The following is an 18,934-nucleotide window of genomic DNA, read 5'->3' as shown; positions in this document are numbered from 1 at the left end:
TTAAGTTGGGAGAGCACAGAGCAGTGGTGGGTTCTGTAAGGGTGGCCTGTGGGAAACTTAGCGATTTTGTTGTAGCATGATTCCAGATTATTTAGGTCAGATTTATGAATGTTTGTAAATTCTAAGGAGCCATAGAGGAGGGTGAAGATTAGATGTGTGGGGGCAGTGGCTAGTCCAGTGATGTCTGTAAGGTAAGGTTTAATTCTGTAAATGGTGTCAAGTTTTTAGTGGACGTTTTTGATGGTGAGGGAGATCTGGGTGTCAAACCTTAGGTTATCATCGATTGTGACAGCTAGAAGTTTGGCTTCGCTGGTGGGATCTATTTTGGTTCTGTTTGTGGAAAGGATAGAAAGTAGAGTCAGATATGTTTTGGGTTTATTGTAATTGAAGACAATTAACTTGGTTTTGTTGGGGTTAAGTATGTGTTGATGGCTAGTGAGGTAGTTTTCTATGTCCTGGAAAGATTTTTGCATTTTTGTTTGCAGATCCTGGGGGTTGGGGGCTGTGCATATTAATGTAAAGTCATCAGTGTATTGGGCTATGGAGACTAGTTGGGTTGAAGAGTTGAGGCTGTTAGCAAACATTGTAAAGAGAAGAGGGCCAAGTATCGATCCTTGGGGTACTCCAGCAGTGATGGGTAGAAGGGGGGACAGGATGTTCTCCCATTTGGTGGCTTGCTGGTGGTTAGAGAGATAACTATGGAACCAGGACAGGGCTGTTGTGTTGAGGACATGGGATGATAGTTTATTTAGTAGTATTTGGTGGGAGATGGTGTCAAAGGCTTTTGACAGGTCAAGGAATATGGAGGGGGCCATTTTTCCTCTGTTTATAAGATCTTGAATGGTGTTAGTGAAATATAGTAGGGCAGCACTGGTACTATGTTTTGGTCTAAAGCCATGTTATGTGGGGGAGAGCAGTTTGTGATTAAGGAGGTGGGCAAGGAGTTAGAAGTGAATGCATTTTTCTAAGATTTCGGTTAGAGGGCTATAGCTATGGGATGGTAGTTAATTAGATCCTTAGATGGGCCACCTTTGTATAGGGGAATGATATGGGATATATTCTATAGATGGGGTACATATTGTTCAGAGACAGAATGGTTGATTACGACTGATATGGGATAGGCGATTGAGGGGGCAGCAATTTTAAGGAATTCATTAGGTAATTTATCAGCTGCTAGACAGCAGGGTTTGAGTTTGGAAATGAGAGATTTTATGTAGTTTGTTTGGATTGGGGTGAAAGAGAAGGGGATGGGGGGTCAGAAAAGGGAAGGGGTACAGTGAGAGACTGATTAGTTGGATTACCAAGAAGAGATGCAATTGAGTTAATGAAGCAGGTATTAAATTCTGTAGCTATTGGGTCTGATACCTTAGAGTTGGTGGGTTAAGAGGATTGTTAATGTTTTGCCAAAATTCTCTAGGGTTAAATTGGTGGGTTTGCTAATCTGAAGAGAAATAGTATTGCTTGTCTATTTTTATCTGTCTCTTAGTCGGGTTACGTAGTTGCTGATATGTTGTGTGGTCTATGTTATTTTTGGTAGTGTGGTAAGTGAACCATGCCCTGTCTCTTTGCTTCAGCAGTGCTAGGGTATTTTTAGATAGCCAAGGTATGTGCCTAGTTTTTGCTCTTATTTTTTATTGTGGGTGCTAGATTGTTGAGTATTTTAAGAAAGGTATTGTTGAGGTAAAGGACTGCCTGATCAAGTTGGAGGTTTCTAAGAGGTGACCAGTTACTTTGCTGAAGAAGATGGTTGAAAAGTGGAGGGGGAAAAGTTTTTTTTTTTTGTTCCTGATAAATTTATATATTGTTTTGGTTTGTGCCTGAGCTTGTTTTCTGTACAGGAAGATAGGTGTGTGGACACTGAGGGAGTCTGGAAGGTAGCCTGCTAAATAACCTAGATTGGGTTTGCTAATATCTAATCTGGTGTGGATTGCTTTTTAGACTGTTTATCTAGCTGGGTTGGACAAGATATGGTTTGGGTGAAATTGAAAATATTTAGTTAATTGGAGGGGCTGTCAGTATTGCAGGAGTGCTAATCCATGTTAAAATCACCCAGGATAATGGTTTCCTGGCTGAAATTAATTGATGCCCAGGTGAGAAGCATCTCAATTATGGGTAGGTTGTTGCCAGGGGATAGGTAGGTGGTTATGATAACAATAGATTTGTTAATGTTTATTACTAGGCATGTTGCTAGGATTTCAAAGTCAGGTAGGTCAGGAGGGGCACAGTTCAATAGTTCCAGTTTGAGTGTGTCTTCATACATAATACGACACCACCACCTCTTTTGTTTAGTCTGTCTCATCTAATTATGTTATATCCATTTGTAATAATTTCCTTGTCTTTGATGTGGGGCTTTAGCCAGGTTTCATTTATTGCTGCAATGTCAGGTAAGTTGGAGTTAAGGGTTGCATGGAATTCAGTAATTTTATTTACAATACTATAGAGGGTAAAGTTTATAAATACTAGGTCTGTGTTGTTGGTCTTTGGAAGTGGAGGAAGGGGTGGAGGTTAGTAGTATGTTGGGGAAAGATTGGTACAGGGCTGGTGGGGAAATGGTTGGGTAATGAGGGGTGTGGGTGAGAGGGCCAAGGTTGGGGTAGATCTCAGCTTGGAGTTTAATTTGTGTTATATTGTATAGAGTCAGTTGACTGAATTTATTGGTAAGTTTTACATATCTGTGAGTTGAACAGTAAGTCTTATGTGTGGGTAAACGTTTGAAAGGTAGGAGGAGAAAGGTAGTTGTGTTGTAGAGCTGTGAGCTAATGGCTGCACATGTGTGGGTGTGGCTGTTGGAGGAGGATAGAGGGAGAGTAGGTGATTGAAGGTGAATGATGGTGCATGAGTGAAGGGAGGTGGAGCTAAGCAAGAGTATATTAGGTGGAGTAGGAGAGTATTGGCTAGCAAGGAGTTAAGGCGGGACATAGTCGATGGTTTAAAAGGTGTGGTGTGGAGGTGAGGGGAAGGGGAGGGGATTGAGGCAGGTATATTGGCTGGAGGTAGAAGGGTGTGTGTTTTTTTTAGGTATAAATCTGGGGAAAGTGGGGGTGTGTGGGAATGGGGGTAGGGTAGGGGATCAGCGTGAGCCCAGAACGGAGGGTGAATGGAGCGGGATGCAAGCAGTCATGAATCTCAGAGAGAAAACTGAGAAAAAAACTATCTCCACAGGTATTGCTAAAGTTGCAGGCAGCCAATAGTGCTACATGAGATAGTTTTGGTAGAATGGAAACTGTATATTGTCCGGTGAACAAAACTCCAAAAGCTGAAATGGGAGTTTGTTACCTACTTGGGACTAGAGTGGAGAAACTAGGTGAGTAAAGCCAGATGTTGATAATGTATGAAGAGAACCCTTGGTTTAGAAAGGAGAAGACAGAGGCAGTAAAGTCTTGGCCTTTAGCACACTTTCCTGAAGTTAGTTAGGTGCCAAAGTGATGCAAAGACTAGGGAGGGAGATGCATACTCAGTGGGGGTGGAAGAAAGGTGGTGGTGATGGGGGGTTAGTGAGCCAAGAAATACATGTGCATGACACAGCCTAGATTAATTTGCACAAAAACAAAAGCTTTCAACACCAGGTGAGGAAGAAGCAACTGGGACATGTACATAAAGCTTGTGACTGTCTTTTTCTATTTTTGTTGGTTTCCTTCCATCCTTGGCTAGACCGCAATCCTTGTATCGCTTTGAGGATCAGTAGATAGAATGTCAGCCAGGTATATTCGAGGTGGGGGGTTGAGGTCACTTTTCTGTGTAGTTGACTACTGTAAAATAAATAAAGTAGCTGGCTGGTGGCAGTGAATCTACCATATAGTCTGGGTGGAGACGGAATAGTGAGTAAATCTGTGCCAGCCTTTGCCTGGTGTGTGTGTGTGTGTGTATGTGTGTGTGTGTGTGTGTGTGTGTGTGTGTGTGTGTGTGTGTGTGTGTGTGTGTGTGTGTGTGTGTGTGTGTGTGTGTGTGTGTGTGTGTGTGTGTGTGTGTGTGTGTGTGTGTGTGAGTGTGTATGTGTGACAGTGGGTGTGTCAGCTACTTGGAACATGGACACAGAGCACAGATTTCTGCAGAGAGAAAGATAGAGTCTTATTTGGGGCCTGGAGAGGAAGTCCAATGCCAGGTCTGTAGTGTGCTTCCTGTGTTTTCTTAAGGGAAATTGTGCTAGGTGCAGAGAGCTGCATCTGAAAATACTGTGTATCTATTTTTGTTCTAAGTGAATGTTCCCTACCTGTGCCAGTGATGAGGATTGAGGCTCCTCGATTACTGGCCCAGTGTAGGGACATCACATATTGGTGAGCAGTGGTGTGGATATTAATTGAACTTCTGTAGTCTGTAAGCAGTTGTCACTGAAGGTGTGTGTACTCTCAGCAGCCACAAGATAAACAAATAGAGTTTAATTTTTCACAACACTTTTATTTATATTTTTTTTGTTAATTTAGTTTAGTTTAGTCAGGGAAAGCAGGCACAAATGTCAGCAGAGGATTATGGCAGGCTGGCAGTGAACCAGTTGGATAAGGTGTGCAAATCCAAAGGACTGGTGCATGCCAACTGGGTTAAAGAGGAAATTATTTCAGCCTTAGTCACAGCTGCAGCACATACCAGCAACCAGGAAAACAATCAGTCTGGTGATGGGGATGTGCAGCTGTCAGAAACAGGACAGTTCACCTTTTCCTTAGAGAATTTAAAAACCCATCTGGAGTTAAAGAGACTTGAACTGGAGGCAAAATACATGGAATTAGAACTGGCAGAGAGACTGTAACATGTGGAGGCTGAACAAAATGAGAAGCGGTGTCAACATGAGGGGGACATGCTGACTTTTCAACAGGAACATGGAAGTAATGGGGAAGAAATTAATTGAATACCAGAAGCAACAAAGGTCAGTAAAATTCTTACACAGTATAAACAAGATGATTATTTTGATAGTTTTATTCATATATTTGAAAGAATATGTAAACAGTATAATGCTGACCAAGGGCAATGGGTACGTTTCCTGATCCCCTTACTCTATGGTAAAGTTGTAACTGCTGTTTCTAAACTGTCTGACATTGAGTGTTTAAATTATGACAAGGTTAAACAATGTTTATTGGAATGCTATAAGTTAACACATGAAGCTTACAGGAAAAAGTTTCATGAGCATAGACATAAGGCAGATGAAAGTGTATGTGATTATATTGCTGAGCTAAGCACTTATTTTCATAGTTGGGTGAGTGTGTGTCAGTTCACCACATATGAAAGGCTGGCAGACCTTTTGGTGAGGGAACAAGCCCTTAGCACTTTGCCTGAGGACATGAGAGTCTGGTTGGCAGTCTGGGAGTATAACTCTGCAGATGAGCTGGTGAGAAAAAGGGATCTTTACTTAGCAAGCAGGGTATCACTGCAGAGTAAAGGGATACCTAGTGCTGCACATGGATATAAGAGAACCCATGGTGGGCATCCTAAACTTCCCCAACAGAGCTCCCCAGTAACAGGGGAAGCCACTAGTTCAGGTACATAGCTAGGCTCAATATTTAGATGTTTTAAATGTAACCAGAAAGGCCATGTAGCATAGAAATGTCCACTGAAGCAAGGTGGGAAACAAATGGCGATGGAGTCAGCAAGTTGGAATAGCAGTATGCCGGTGATGAGTTGTCTGGAAACAACAGGGGTGCCAAACTATCACTGGTGTTTGTGGATGGAAAACAGGCCACTGGTAAGAGAGACACAGCCTCTGACATAACCATAGTGGAGCCTGCAATGGTTAAAAAGAAGCAGTACTTGCTTGGGCAGTCCACTCCAGTCAGAGAGTTTGGAGGGATCCCATTCCACATACCTTTGGACAGGGTTCACCTTGACTGGGAGAGTGGAAAAGGAAGCAAGCAAGTAGGTAAGTTTGAGGATATCCCTCAGATGTCTTGATAGGGAATGATTTTAATAATGTAGTACCTTGTGTGCATGCAGTTACAAGCACTCAGGCTTGGAGACAGGCCTGTGGGTCTGGTAGCCTGGGGGAGACCTAGACACACCCCACACCTGAAGCCGGGGCTGGTGATGAGGCTATTTCAGGGAGGGAGCTACCCTGTAGCAGTAAGCCTAAAAGTGAGCCACAGCTGCTGATATGTACTGATATTCCCTTGGACAGGGTGACTGCAAGGGCAGAGGTGAGTGGTAGTATCCAGGCTGACAGTGAGGCACCACTGTCAGAAGATACCAGACTTCCAGTGGAAGGGGAGCTGGGTAGGGTTACAAAGGTAGAGTTGAGACAGGCTCAGTTCTCGGACCCTACATTATGAGACTTGAGGGAGGTAGCTATGGAGGCACCTGATTTTCAAGGAAAAGGGGAGTCTGTATACTGGAACAAAGGGTTACTGTATAGAGAGTGAACACCTGAGGGTGGGCTAAAAGGTGAGGTAATACAACAGTTGGTAGTGCCTACACCCTACCATCTGGCAGTTCTAGCCATAGCCCAAAACATTCCTTTTGCAGGTCATACGGGCATAAACTGTACCAAGAGATGTATTATGCAGAACTGGTATTGGCCCAGGATTGCAAGGAATGTAACAGGGTACTGTGGGACCTGTGAGCAGTCCCAAAAAGTAGGCAAGGCAGGAGACAAGGTCAAAGCTCCTCTGATGCCTTTGCCTGTGATTGAAGAATCATTTCAGAGGGTAACTGTGGATATTGTGGGGCCTGTGAATTCTCCAAGTTCCACAGGGAAGTAATATATCCTACTGGTAGCAGATTATGCTACTAGATATGCTTAGGTGGTGGCTCAGTCCTCCATTGAGACAGAGAATGTGGCAAATGTTTTGTTAGAGATTTTCAGCAGGATAGGTTTCCTGAGAGAAATGCTAACTGACAGAGGTACCAATTTCATGTCAGAGTGGCTGGCTTATCTGTGGCAGCACTGTGGAGTGAAGCATCTAAGGACCACCCCTTACCACCCCCAGACTAATGGTCTTCTGGAGTTGTTAAAGTCTACAGTAAAGATCATGCTAAGGGCATTTGCAGAATAGTTTATGGGAGAGTGAGACAGACATTTGCTCCATCTTCTGTTTGCATACAGAGAGGTACCCCAGGAATCCACAGGTTTTTCACCCTTTAAGTTACTGTATGGGCATAGGGTAAGGGGGCCCTTGGATTTGATTTGTGATGAGTAGGAGGTTGAGTGTGAATCCCACAAGGAGTCTGTTGTGGAATAAATCCTAAACCTGAGGACAAGGCTTAGGGAGCTCATGGGCTTGGCCCAGGAGAACCTGGCAAGAGCCCAACAGAAGAAAAAGGTCTGGTATGACCAGAATACTCAAGCCCCAAGATTATGCTGTGGGACAGCAGGTTATGGTGCTCATTCCTGCCAGACAGAATAAGCTGCAGGCAGTTTAATAAACACCCTTTGAAGTGGTAAGGAAGGTCAGTGATGTTAACTACATGGTAAAACTACTAGGCAAGAGGCAGGTGTGCAAACTGTACCATGTTAATATGATAAAGCCTTATCATGATAGGAAGGCGCTTGTGCTAAGCATTTGCAGTAGATGGTAGGAGGAGTCTGAGGGAAATATGGTGTCTGGTCTGCTCAGTGAGGCTTGGACTGACACCTCAGTGGAAGAGGTAGCAGTGTCCTGGCGGCTATTCCCTAACCAGGTTCTAGAAATCTGAGCAGTGTTACAGGAGTTTGTGGACATGTTCACCAGGAAACCTGGGTGCACCTATTTGGTGCAGCACAATAGTGAGGAGTGGGGTCAGCAGTGCCAATGCAGATGGGCTCTCAAGACAGGGTATGGGTTAATGTGCTCCCAGACAAGCTCATTCCTCTTAAGCAATGTTTCTCCAGGGTCACTTGAGAAACTAGCTTGAGTCTTCAAAGAGGGGAGAGATTTGATGATGTGAGGTAGTGCCAGCTATACTAGATAGAGTAGGGCAGTGAAGTTGTAACATATGCCAACATAACTTGTTGGAGTTTTGTAAGGAATTTTATGTCATTTGAATATCAGACTGAATTGTACAGATGCTTGTGGTAAAATGTATTTGTAAAGTTGTTTGTGTTAAAAATGGTTCAACAGTGGGTCCTGCTGGACAGAAAAGAAATATACATGTATGTCAGACTGCATTGTAACTGAAGAAATGTGTATATATTAACAGAGGATGCTGGAAGGGAAGGGGTTAAGCTCAGCCCAGCGAACCTTAAGAAAATAGCTTAGAATTAAATGACTTGGGTTAGGCCATAAAAGTTTTATCTCACAGGTCTGAATGCAACCAGAAATGCAATGTCTGGGCTGGGATCCTGATCTTATTGTCCTTAGTGATTGGGATACCAGAGAATGTCTTGTTAGTCTATGCAGGAAGGGTAGAAGTATTGGAATTGCTTTACAGTCTCCGGATGCTGGAATAAACCTTACCAAAGCTCTATATGTGAATTGTGACACATCTGTGTCAGATCCTGGCACAGGTTTCTATTGAGGAGGTAGTGTGGGAACCACAGAGTCAGGTGACCAGATGTGATGTCATTTTGTATACAGCACTGAAATTGTATTTAGATACTAGTGAGAGATGTGGCAGAAACACTCAGCACTCTATTTTGTAACTGACAAGACCACTCACCTAATTCATCTTGCCTTGCTTTAGTAAGTAATTTAACTAGGGAACATCAGTTCTTCAGTCAGTGTGAAAATATAGTGAGATTAGCTAAAAGTATTGTTTTTCTATAGCTGAATGAGTCTTTCCATCTGTGTTATGTTTTGTATTTCCTGTGAATTGAAACTCTGGTGTTTATTGTAAATACCCAGTATTATCATGTTTTATTATTATTTATTATTAAATATATTTATACCTTTCATTGTGGCTGGTCTTTTAAAAATATTTAACCTTTGAGAGCAATTGCATTTATTTTGTGGCACTGTAGCATCATGCTCCTGAAAATCTTGCTGATTGGTTAACTCTACCATTTAAATAAGTATTAATTTTACGAAGAGTAATTGGGTACCCTGGTAACAGGCTTAAAGTAGCTGGCTGATGACAGTGAATCTACCTTATAGTCTGGGCGGAGGTGGCATAGCAGGTAAATCTGTGCCAGCCATTCCCAGGTGTGTGTGTTTGTATGTAAAAATCAAATCTCAAAGAGTGTATGTGTCAGCTACTTGGAACAGGGGCACAGAGCACTGATTTCTGCAGAGAGAGAAAGGTGGAATCTTATTTGGAGCCTGGAGAAGAAGTCCAGCCCCAATTCTGGAGTGCGCTTCCATTGTGCTCTTATGGGAAATTGTGCTTGGTGTAGAGAGCTGCATCTGAAAATACTGTGTGTATCTATTTTTGTTCTAAGTGAACATTCCCAACTGGTGTAAGTAGTGAGGACTGAGGCTCCTTGATTACTGGCCCACTGTGGGGACATCACACATCTCTGAAATGGGAGCTGGATATTTACCTGAAATTCTCTGATTACTGGTCCTATTTATTGTGGACTACATCTCTGAATTTTGCCATCATACTTAGATACAAATTTCCACCTGTTTATTCTGTATCACCATCCAACTCTAACATATTATTCAGGTTCTCATATTTCTCCAATAAACTGACACCATGCCTCATTATACTTATTTTATAAAAGGGTAAAAAATGATAAATTACATACTTGGCTTCTTCAAGCTCTTCAGTCCTCTGAATGGCATCTGTTTCGTATTTTGTTCTCCACTGAGCAACCTCACCATTGGCCTTAGACAATGATCGCTGAAGTTCAGCCTTGGCTTCCTGTTCCTCTTCATACTGTTCTCGAAGCAGATCACAGTCATGGCGGGAAGATTGCAAGCCATGGGCCAAGGCATTCTTAGCCTTAAAATGTTCAGAAAATACATATAAATGATTACACTTATGCATATGTCTGCCTGCAAATTAAATTTACACTACACACACCCCATTCAATTTTTTTAACAACTAAAAATAAACTAATTAAAGATTTGTGTGCTATAAAACTAAAAAACCTTAATATAACCATCATTACAGCACTAAAACACATCAAACAAATATTGCCAATAAAAAAAAAAGATTAAAAATTACATCACAAGTAGATTAATAGCCAGTCATAAGGCAGTCCATTCTTAAAAACATATACAAACTACCTAAAGCCCTATTTAGTAGAAACATAAGTAACACATCCAATTGAAGTAAATGGAAAACTGCTGTAAAAAAATGAATAAACATGGATAAACTGAATATATGGGGGGCTGATTTGTCTGATACATGGTGTACCTTGCATTGTATGATTAATAAACTTGATTCATGACTCATAGCTTTGTCATTCTTCATGAAATGTTTTCTCTAAACCTGATGTACAGTATCTCTCAGCTGTCATTTACCAGGTCCCCACATGTACATACACAGACACACACGTGTGTGTGCACATGTGTGGAGTGCTCATAAGTAATTAATTAAAAATCTCTCTGAGCTGTGCAAGCTCCAGGGTGGGGTAGTGCAGTTGCAGTGACTGAATAAGTTATCATCCCCAGCAACTTGACACTGTAGTGATGTCATGATAAGTGCATTCAGTGCAGAAGCTTGGCATGGAGTTAAATAAACGTGCTTTAATACATAAAAATAAAACAATACTTGTTTCATGCAATCTGTTATTATTGATAGGGCAATTATAGTGAAAGTATCAAACATTTATTGTGCACTGTGCCCACAGACTGAGCACTGATTCACCGAAAATCTTGAAATGCAACACTTAGTCTTACATATGCCTCAGAGTTACAGAATGGAGGCATGTATTTTTTCAGAAAAGGGCAGTTGTCTGAAGTGCAACATTAAGTGAAAAGAGCTTACACCATATTATAGGCTATTTAGCATTTATTTTCAGTAGCTTTATGCCAGCAGCCTATATCACAGCACATTTGTAGAAGCAAGTTATGCACATATATCTCAACATTCAATCAAAACATATAGGAATGAGAACACACTGAGTTAACTAGTGATCTTTCAAGCAACTGCCTTACAAAAGTTTTGCAAGCATATCCAAATTATTAGCATCACCTGAATTAGAGAAATTTCTTTGTATGTTTCGGGTACTGAAGAGGGGACTTTTGGCAGGCAGTAAAGAATGAAACAAGACTGATCTCATATTTATGTTTGTCATGAGTATGGAATGGGTTACGTTCTCACTACTACACTAAAATCATAAATGGTTGAATTAATTAAATGATGGGGCTAATTTTTACAATATGGAATGAGAAATATCCAGTGGATGAACTCTCCAAAATAGGAACTTGGGCATAAATTAAACAAGGAGACAAGGTGCTGTAATATGGAGTACATGAAATAACTCCTTTCTTTCTTTTTAAAGAATTATCATACCAGGATCAAAGAGTAATCTTGAAAATATTTACAAACAGTTCAGATATAGCAAGTTCCCAGCTCTTCAGTATATAATTGTGGAGACTGTATGCCTGAGGGCATAAACATGGCAGACTAGAGATTTTATATATTATTATCAGAGATCCACTGAGAGCAAAACCAGGGATGGTTTTAGGTAAAAATAGAGCTCCAGCAAATGAGTCCATGACGCCCCCTACAGCAGCACCACTTCATTGCAAACCTCTCCATTTTAGGAGCCCCATTTACACACCCTCAGACACATGTAATATCCCACATAAGCATGATTGTTTAACAGTGATAATGTAACTGCTATTTACTTTCACACACAGCTATAGCCTCCTAGCCAAACAAAAACAGACAGCTACTTTTGGCAGCCTGGCCCATTGACAGTGCAGTAGATTTTTTGGACTACATATGTGGACATTTGGTTATCAACTGTAAGCAAATTGTTCCTTTAGGTGCTGGGATTGCACAGCAGCTTTACAATGAAATGTTTGATTGCCAGTTCACAATGTTTTTCTTCTATATGACCATGTTAAAAGTTTGAAAACATTGTTTTCAGGGTACAAATAAATAGTGGTCTAAATTTGCAGTTTACACAAGCACAACATAGTTATAATTTTATTTATTACACATGTGTCTGTGGAACTGCGGTGGTGGTGCTGCGGTAGCATTGTCACCTCACAGTAAGATGTTGCCCCGTTCGACTCTCAGCTAGAGCATCTTCTGTGTGGAGACATGCGTGAATGGGCATACCTTCATTGAAGGTTGTGCATCAGGGCCGGCAACTCGCACGTAAAAATCTACTGCCAATCATTAGCGGACTGGAGTTCCGCTGTGGCGGCCCCTAACCAGGAAAAGCCGAAAGACACAACAACACATTTGCCTGTGGAAGAAAATTGTAGATGTGAGCATTTCTCCTAAGATGAATCTAAGGTAACTGTGACTAACCTTAGTCAACAGCTACATGGACACTTCCATTCTTCTATACTTAAGTAAGAAAGGTGTGAAATAATGCACAACTTGGTCTGAATATATTCATAATGGCAATAGTTTTTCTGATCCAGTGGATATCGCAAATATATTAGCTAATAACTTTAGTGCAAATCTCACCCAAAAGACATCTATACAAAATCCTCAGGTCTATATTACGTGGTTGAATGCTTAGGTGAGTGAACCCTAAACATCAACCACATAACATCGAAGGCAAAAAACAGCGAACAGCCAAATTAACACAGGGAAAGATTTCCCTTGGCCGTTCGCTGTGTTTTGCTGTTTTCTCCATTGAAGAGCGATCTCAGAGTTGGTATATTTAGTTAGGGGGTGGGGGGGCACAGCCTTCCCCATTGGAGTGTGTGTGGGGAGTGACCCCCCCCCCCCCACTTAGTTTGGCTGTAAACTTTTTTTTTTTTTGTGGCTGACAGTTCCGTTTCCCGGTGGCATTTGCTGTTGTGGGGTTCGATATTATGTGGTCGGTGTTTAGGTGTTAGCTCACCTAAGCGTTCGATCACATAATATAGACCCAAAATCCTCATATAGCGAAGGACCTCAACTCCCACATCATCACAAAATAACACTTGCTAAAAGTGTTCTTCAAGCAAAAAATATATCCAGTATGTGACCTGATAACATACCAAGCTGCCTGCTGAACAGTATAAAACATGTGCTGGAGGACCCAGTCATACAGCTATTCATACTGAGCTTATGCACTGACTTTGTCCTCAAGGTTTGGCACACAGCAGCTGTAACACCACTTCACAAGGATGGTCCTACCATGGATCCCTGGAATTACAGACCCATCAGCCTGATAACACTCATCTGCAAGGCCACAGAACAGGTAATAACAGATTTGATAAACTATGATATAAAAAAATCTTATAAGACTTGACCCCCAATAATTTTGCTTTGCTAAAGGCAGATCTTGTCTAATGAAGCTGATGAATTATTTGTGTGGCTAGCATAAGCTGTAGCAGTGGTCACACTGTCATTACAGCATGCCTTGAACTTGCCAAGGCATTCATACCATACCATACCACATGTCAACAGGATCAACAAGCTAAATGTGCTCCAGATTGATCCCTCTGTAGTTAGATGGATAGCTAATTTGCTAAGGGATAGAACCCATACTGTGAGGATGTCAGGTATGTCCTTAGAGAGCATGCACATAACAAGTGGGATAGCACTGTGTTATTTGACATATACGTCTCTGATCTCCAGATTGAGAATGAGGAAGTCTGGTTAACCAAGTTTGCAGATAATTGTTAACTGGGTATTATACTTAATTCTCTTCTGAGGCACATAAGGTACAAAGTGAGTGTACACATTATTAGCTGGTGCTGTGAAAATGGGCTAAAATGAAATGCTAAAATTGCAATAGTGTTGCATTTGGTAAACAATTTCTCCTCCTAGCTTATAGTATAGAAAACAGCCCACTCCAAAAAGAAGGTGCTGTAAGAGAGACTTAAGAACATGGGTAGTTAATGTGTCTTACTAAACATATCAAGCAGTTGGAGAGACCGCAAATGATTATGGGCCTAAAGGGCCTGAATTACCAAAAGAGGTTGAAGGCCTTGACCCTGTATCCTAGGGTCAATCTGTGCTTTGTCTTAAAATGACTACCTCTTCTCTGTAATAAACTTCCTCTCTAGATCAGGCAATGTGATACACTGCATTCATTTAAGAAAGAATTAGACAAGTGGATGGATATTTACAAATTCACCCCAATATAACTGTCCTATCACTCCTTGAAAGAGGAGGTAAGGTCCAAGGGTAGGTGCTGGTGAGGCATAAATGGCCATATAGCCAAGTTGCCTTGTACATTCTTGCCTTGTATGATACTAGATTGAAACCACTCTCATAGTAGTTTGAATTTCACACACTATGGAAAATATTTTACCTCACACTAAAACCACCCTTACCCACAAAATGGCAGGAGACTTCAGATAATATGGGCTTTCATAGGTTCATAGGATGATACTAGGCTATTGGCCTGGAGGCCCTTATAAGCCTAGCCAAGAATTTCACTCATGTTCCCTCAAAGTCAGCACCTGTTTTCCCTGCCCAGCAGGAACACAGGTGGGATCCCAGGGGTATATTTTCTGTTTCCTATCCAGTCATCCAAGTTTCTCTTAAAGAGGGCTAGAGAGGTACTCTGCTTGACATGGAGAGGAAGTCTATTCCACAGATGGGGGAGTCTTTGGGATGTCTTCAGAAAAAAAGTGTTAAAAAAGTAAATTATTTGAAACTAAATTAATATGACTATGTAAGAAGTAGAATGGTGGAATAAACAGCAACATATCTAATTAGGAATCATAAGAAAGGGAGTGGGATGGTTTGGCAATGTCTGTAGTTCTGGGAACTTCTGACAGTGAAAAAAACTTAAGCAGGAATTCACAATATGAATAAGAAATATTCTAGCAACATCTGGCCAGGCCAATGGCTCAGACAGGAGTTTAGAACATGGACAGGAAATTGATGTCTTTGACAAATTATCAGTAAATATTTTAAGTTTTGTGCTATGTGAAAAAAGAAGAGTAGATTTATATTGAAATGGCCCAAAAGACAGGCTGATTATTTGAACAGTACAAGGGAGGGGGGAGTTGTTACCTTGATGAAATGAAAGTTGGCAGATTTTATCAGACCATTTCACCAAAATGATTATGTGGAGTATGAGTAGCATAGGTCAATGGATAACAATGTGTATAAGCCTCTACTCTACATGGCTTTGCCACACAGCTACAGTTTGTTTTATATAGTCCTTAACAGGCAGAACTGTATTCCTGTTCAGCAACGTTAAACAAATCCTCATCAGTAAGAGTTTCAAATTATCATTAGATGTTAACATCAGTAGATAGCAGACATGCCCAACCATCCAAACACCTGTTTATCTGACTGTTTTTTATCTGGGTAGGGCAGGGAAAAGGACCACAAGAAGAATGAATGTGGCTTCTGGGCCCCAAGTTGCTCACCACTAATCTAAAGGAATTAGCACTAGGGATACTGTGAAATTATAATAGCAAAGTTACAGTCTGAAAGTTAAAACACAGTTTGTTTCTTCACAGTATTCATAAAATACTATCAATGCTAGCTTTAGTTACTTTCACACATATTTTGTCACTTTATAATATGCCCTTCTTGTATAGCAGTTGACAACATTTGAGTGTGACGAGATCACAGATTATTCACAAAGAAAGCCACACACAGATTTCCCATATACACATACTCGTGCATACAAATACACACAGCTCCATACAAGCCAGACTTATGACTTTTAAGTGTGAACAAATGAAAACTGGACTTAGACATATTCTTCCACAGACTGCATCCATACCCCTACAAATAACCATTTTTGACTATGTACACCTCTAATGACTGAATGGTTAAGTGAAAATAATCATGGACATAATAATGTATTTTAGCCAGTTACAAGTGTGCATGTTTTGCCTTTCAGAAATTCAGTGATCACTTGCTTTTTAGTCCTGGTCTTCCCTCCATATCTCCCACTGAAAGTCACTTTATGAACGTACCCCTCTGCATCTATACCCCTTAAGAATAGCCATTATTTTTCTATATACACCTCTAATGACTGAGTAGTTAAGTGAAAGGAATAATGGCCACAATAATGCATTTTAACCTGTTACAAGTGTGCATGCTCTGCCTTTTAGAAGTTTAGCAATTAGTTGTTTTCACATGATCTCCCTCCCTACCTTTCACTGAAAGCCATATTATGAATGTAGACTTCTGATGTCTAACTTTGATCAAGTAAAAATGGCTATAATAATTCATTTCAATTTGACACACGGGCACACAGCTCCTGACAAGCAAGATGAATTACTGGTTCTTTTCATGCACATCATGCCCTCATCCCCAACTGCAGCTCATTTTTTGTGCACACTTATAGTCAACTGTGGTGAAATAGGAAATACATTTTGGCCATAGTAATGTATTTTAGCTTGCTTCTTTCAGTTACATATGACCCCTTCTGCTCCCTCATACACACAGATATAACCCCGTTATGTGTGCACTTGTAATATTAGTTTGTGAAGAAATGTGGCTACATTAATATAGCTCATCTTGACATTCAGATACAGTAACCTCTTCAAAAATATATTCCCATTCTGTGTTCGGTTCTGATCTATATGAAGAGATATGAAGATACATGAAAGAAATTATGGTTATAGTAAAGTATTTCACAATGGTGCTGTCAGACTCAGACTCATACAGTTTCCAGCACAAGCCACATTGGTAATCACTTTCCGGTAAGCTCTGTTTTCAAGCAGTAACCGCACTCTCTTTTCTCAATATAGGCTTGTTCTGTGTACAGCTCTGAGTTTTGATGTGAAGATGTGATGGCCATTGTAAGATATTTCAACTTGCTACCCCTGTGGATATTCAGAAACCTTGGGGATGCTGCTGTTTTTTTTTTTTCTTTCTATATTACAAGCAGAAAAGCAGGGAAAGCCATTATTGTCTTAGCAGTGTTATTTTTAGCCTAATCAACATTGTTATTCCATGCATCAATCAACGGCATGATTCCAGCCTTTGAAGTATCACATTTTGCTGCAGAAACAGCATGAGTAATAATTGAAGGTTAATATTTGTTTATTTAAACCAAAATACACAAAAAGTTTAAAAAAATCCAGAAGTACCCCATACTAGAATGGTACCTTAAGTGGTGGCTAGTTTGCCTACCTTAAACCTGCCCCTGGACAAAATGCTCTCATTCTGAATTACCAATAATTACCAGGCAACTGCAACTTTGTTTAAATGTTCATAGGAATGAAGGAACAGGGTGACAATTTGGGAAAGAAAAAACAGAAAACAGAAAAATGAAGGACTGGAGTAATGAATGCAAATGCATATTGAAACTTACAGGAATTATGATGAAAAAACTGTTAAGAAGTTTGTAAATGTAATTCTTTTATTTGAAAAGCTCAAAAACATATAATGTTCATAAAACCAAAGGATAGTCTATACCAAACACTTAAAAACAGCCAACCATAAAACCCTGTAAAAATGGATGAGATACAGAAAAGCTTACAGCAAGGGAAAACCAGTCACCCCCCTCCCCCCAATGGTAAATCATTCTGATTCTTAGACCCTACCTCTGAGGTTTTCCACATGAAGGGTAGTATTACAGGCAGAACTGCATTAATGTGGCAGTCCAAGTGATCGCTAATGATAATTAGCCACATTCTAGCCCCATGAAATGCCAACAGCTCCTGATTTATGTGGCAGGGAATCCCTCAGTTGCATAAAATTTCTCTGTTCTATGGGATAATTCAGTTTGCTGAAGACATTGGGTTGTGAAGGTGTGTGTGTGTGTGTGTGTGTGTGTGTGTGTGTGTGTGTGTGTGTGTGTGTGTGTGTGTGTGTGTACGCGTGTGTGTAAGTGTGTTTGTGTGTGTGTGTGTGTGTGTGTGTGTGTGTGTGTGTGTGTGTGTGTACGCGTGTGTGTAAGTGTGTTTGTGTGTGACTGCCTTGGTTAGGCAGGGGATTGAGAGTCTGGATGTGTGTTTGTGTGTGTGAGGGGGATGAATGGATGAGTGTCCCATCACTGTGATCTACTGTATGGGGCTTGTTTGTTGATGGCTGGATGTGTGGGGGGGAGTATGGGGGGGGGGGGCTTTGCTAATATAATGCATGGACTACTAGGGAGGAAACTACCATCATTCATGTCTGACTGTGCTACAGTTGGTTAGTATGAGATTTATAGGCACCAGGTCTTTCTCTTTGCTGTCATAGCTATTGCTGAATTTCACTTTCTCACTAATGCTGTAATTGACTGACATGTCATAGGGAATTATCACAAATGGTGAGCTTTTTTCTGTATTCCAGGGAGTGTGTTTCAAAATTTACTAATGATAACTTGTAATACTTATAGTAAGTGCATACATCACAATATAGATATCTCCTTTTCAGTTTTAATAAATTACCTTAATTTCCTCTTCTAGTTGCCTTTTCAGATCTTCAATCTGCTGTATAAAGGCTTGTTTGCTTCTTGAAAGCTGTGAAATTAAGGCATCTTTCTCATCTATTTGTCGAGCAAATTCTCCTTTTGAATAAAAAAAGAGCAATAAAATATCAGAAAATTTGCTAGTTAGCAGCTAATTCATTCATACACCATTTGACTGTTTCTCACATGTACTTGATTTGCAGATACTGAAGGCTATTTAAATCTATTTTAAATTTATCTTCTCTGTTATTTCCTCTCTTATGAATACCTGTACCAAAAGTATCACCTAGTAGTTTAATTAAGTGATGTATACTAAGACTGTGTGTAATTAACAGATATAATAATTTGCACAGTAAATCTCTACCTACTTATCTCTAAACACTTTCTTGTAATTGAAAGCCTCTTGTAATTCTGCTTGCACCATTTATGATTTAGCACTTGTTCTGTATATTACTTTGATTATACTCTGATTCAATACCTCCATAATTGTGGAAATTTTCTCTATACAACTTCACAGAAATTGGGTAAGAATGCAGCTGGAAACCCAGCTAATGAAACATGCTTGAACAAATGAATAAATTAAAAAAAAAATAAGTATATTTTATATAATAGACTGTGTGTTTTTTTGTAACTAAGCATGCACGTCATAAAGTCCCCACA

At 40.4% G+C, this 18,934-nt stretch overlaps 1 protein-coding gene across 1 annotated transcript in view; it reads right to left on the bottom strand.

The window, feature by feature from the left end:
- The window catches only part of LOC122789096 (myosin-4-like), a 232,205-nt gene that overhangs the window by 46,143 nt on the left and 167,128 nt on the right, over positions 1 to 18,934 (bottom strand). The window contains exons 29-30 of the mRNA XM_044056296.1: positions 18,255 to 18,373; positions 9,584 to 9,780 (exon numbers count right to left, since the gene is read on the bottom strand). Coding sequence (XP_043912231.1) covers positions 9,584 to 9,780; positions 18,255 to 18,373 — 316 coding nt within the window. The remainder of the gene's footprint in view (positions 1 to 9,583; positions 9,781 to 18,254; positions 18,374 to 18,934) is intronic.

This window comes from Protopterus annectens, chromosome 14.part0, assembly GCF_019279795.1.
Source record: "Protopterus annectens isolate FY-2018-M chromosome 14.part0, PAN1.0, whole genome shotgun sequence".
Taxonomy (NCBI): Eukaryota; Metazoa; Chordata; order Ceratodontiformes; family Protopteridae; genus Protopterus; species Protopterus annectens.
Note: the sequence above shows the minus strand (reverse complement) of the source record. Positions and strands in the feature narration are given on the sequence as shown.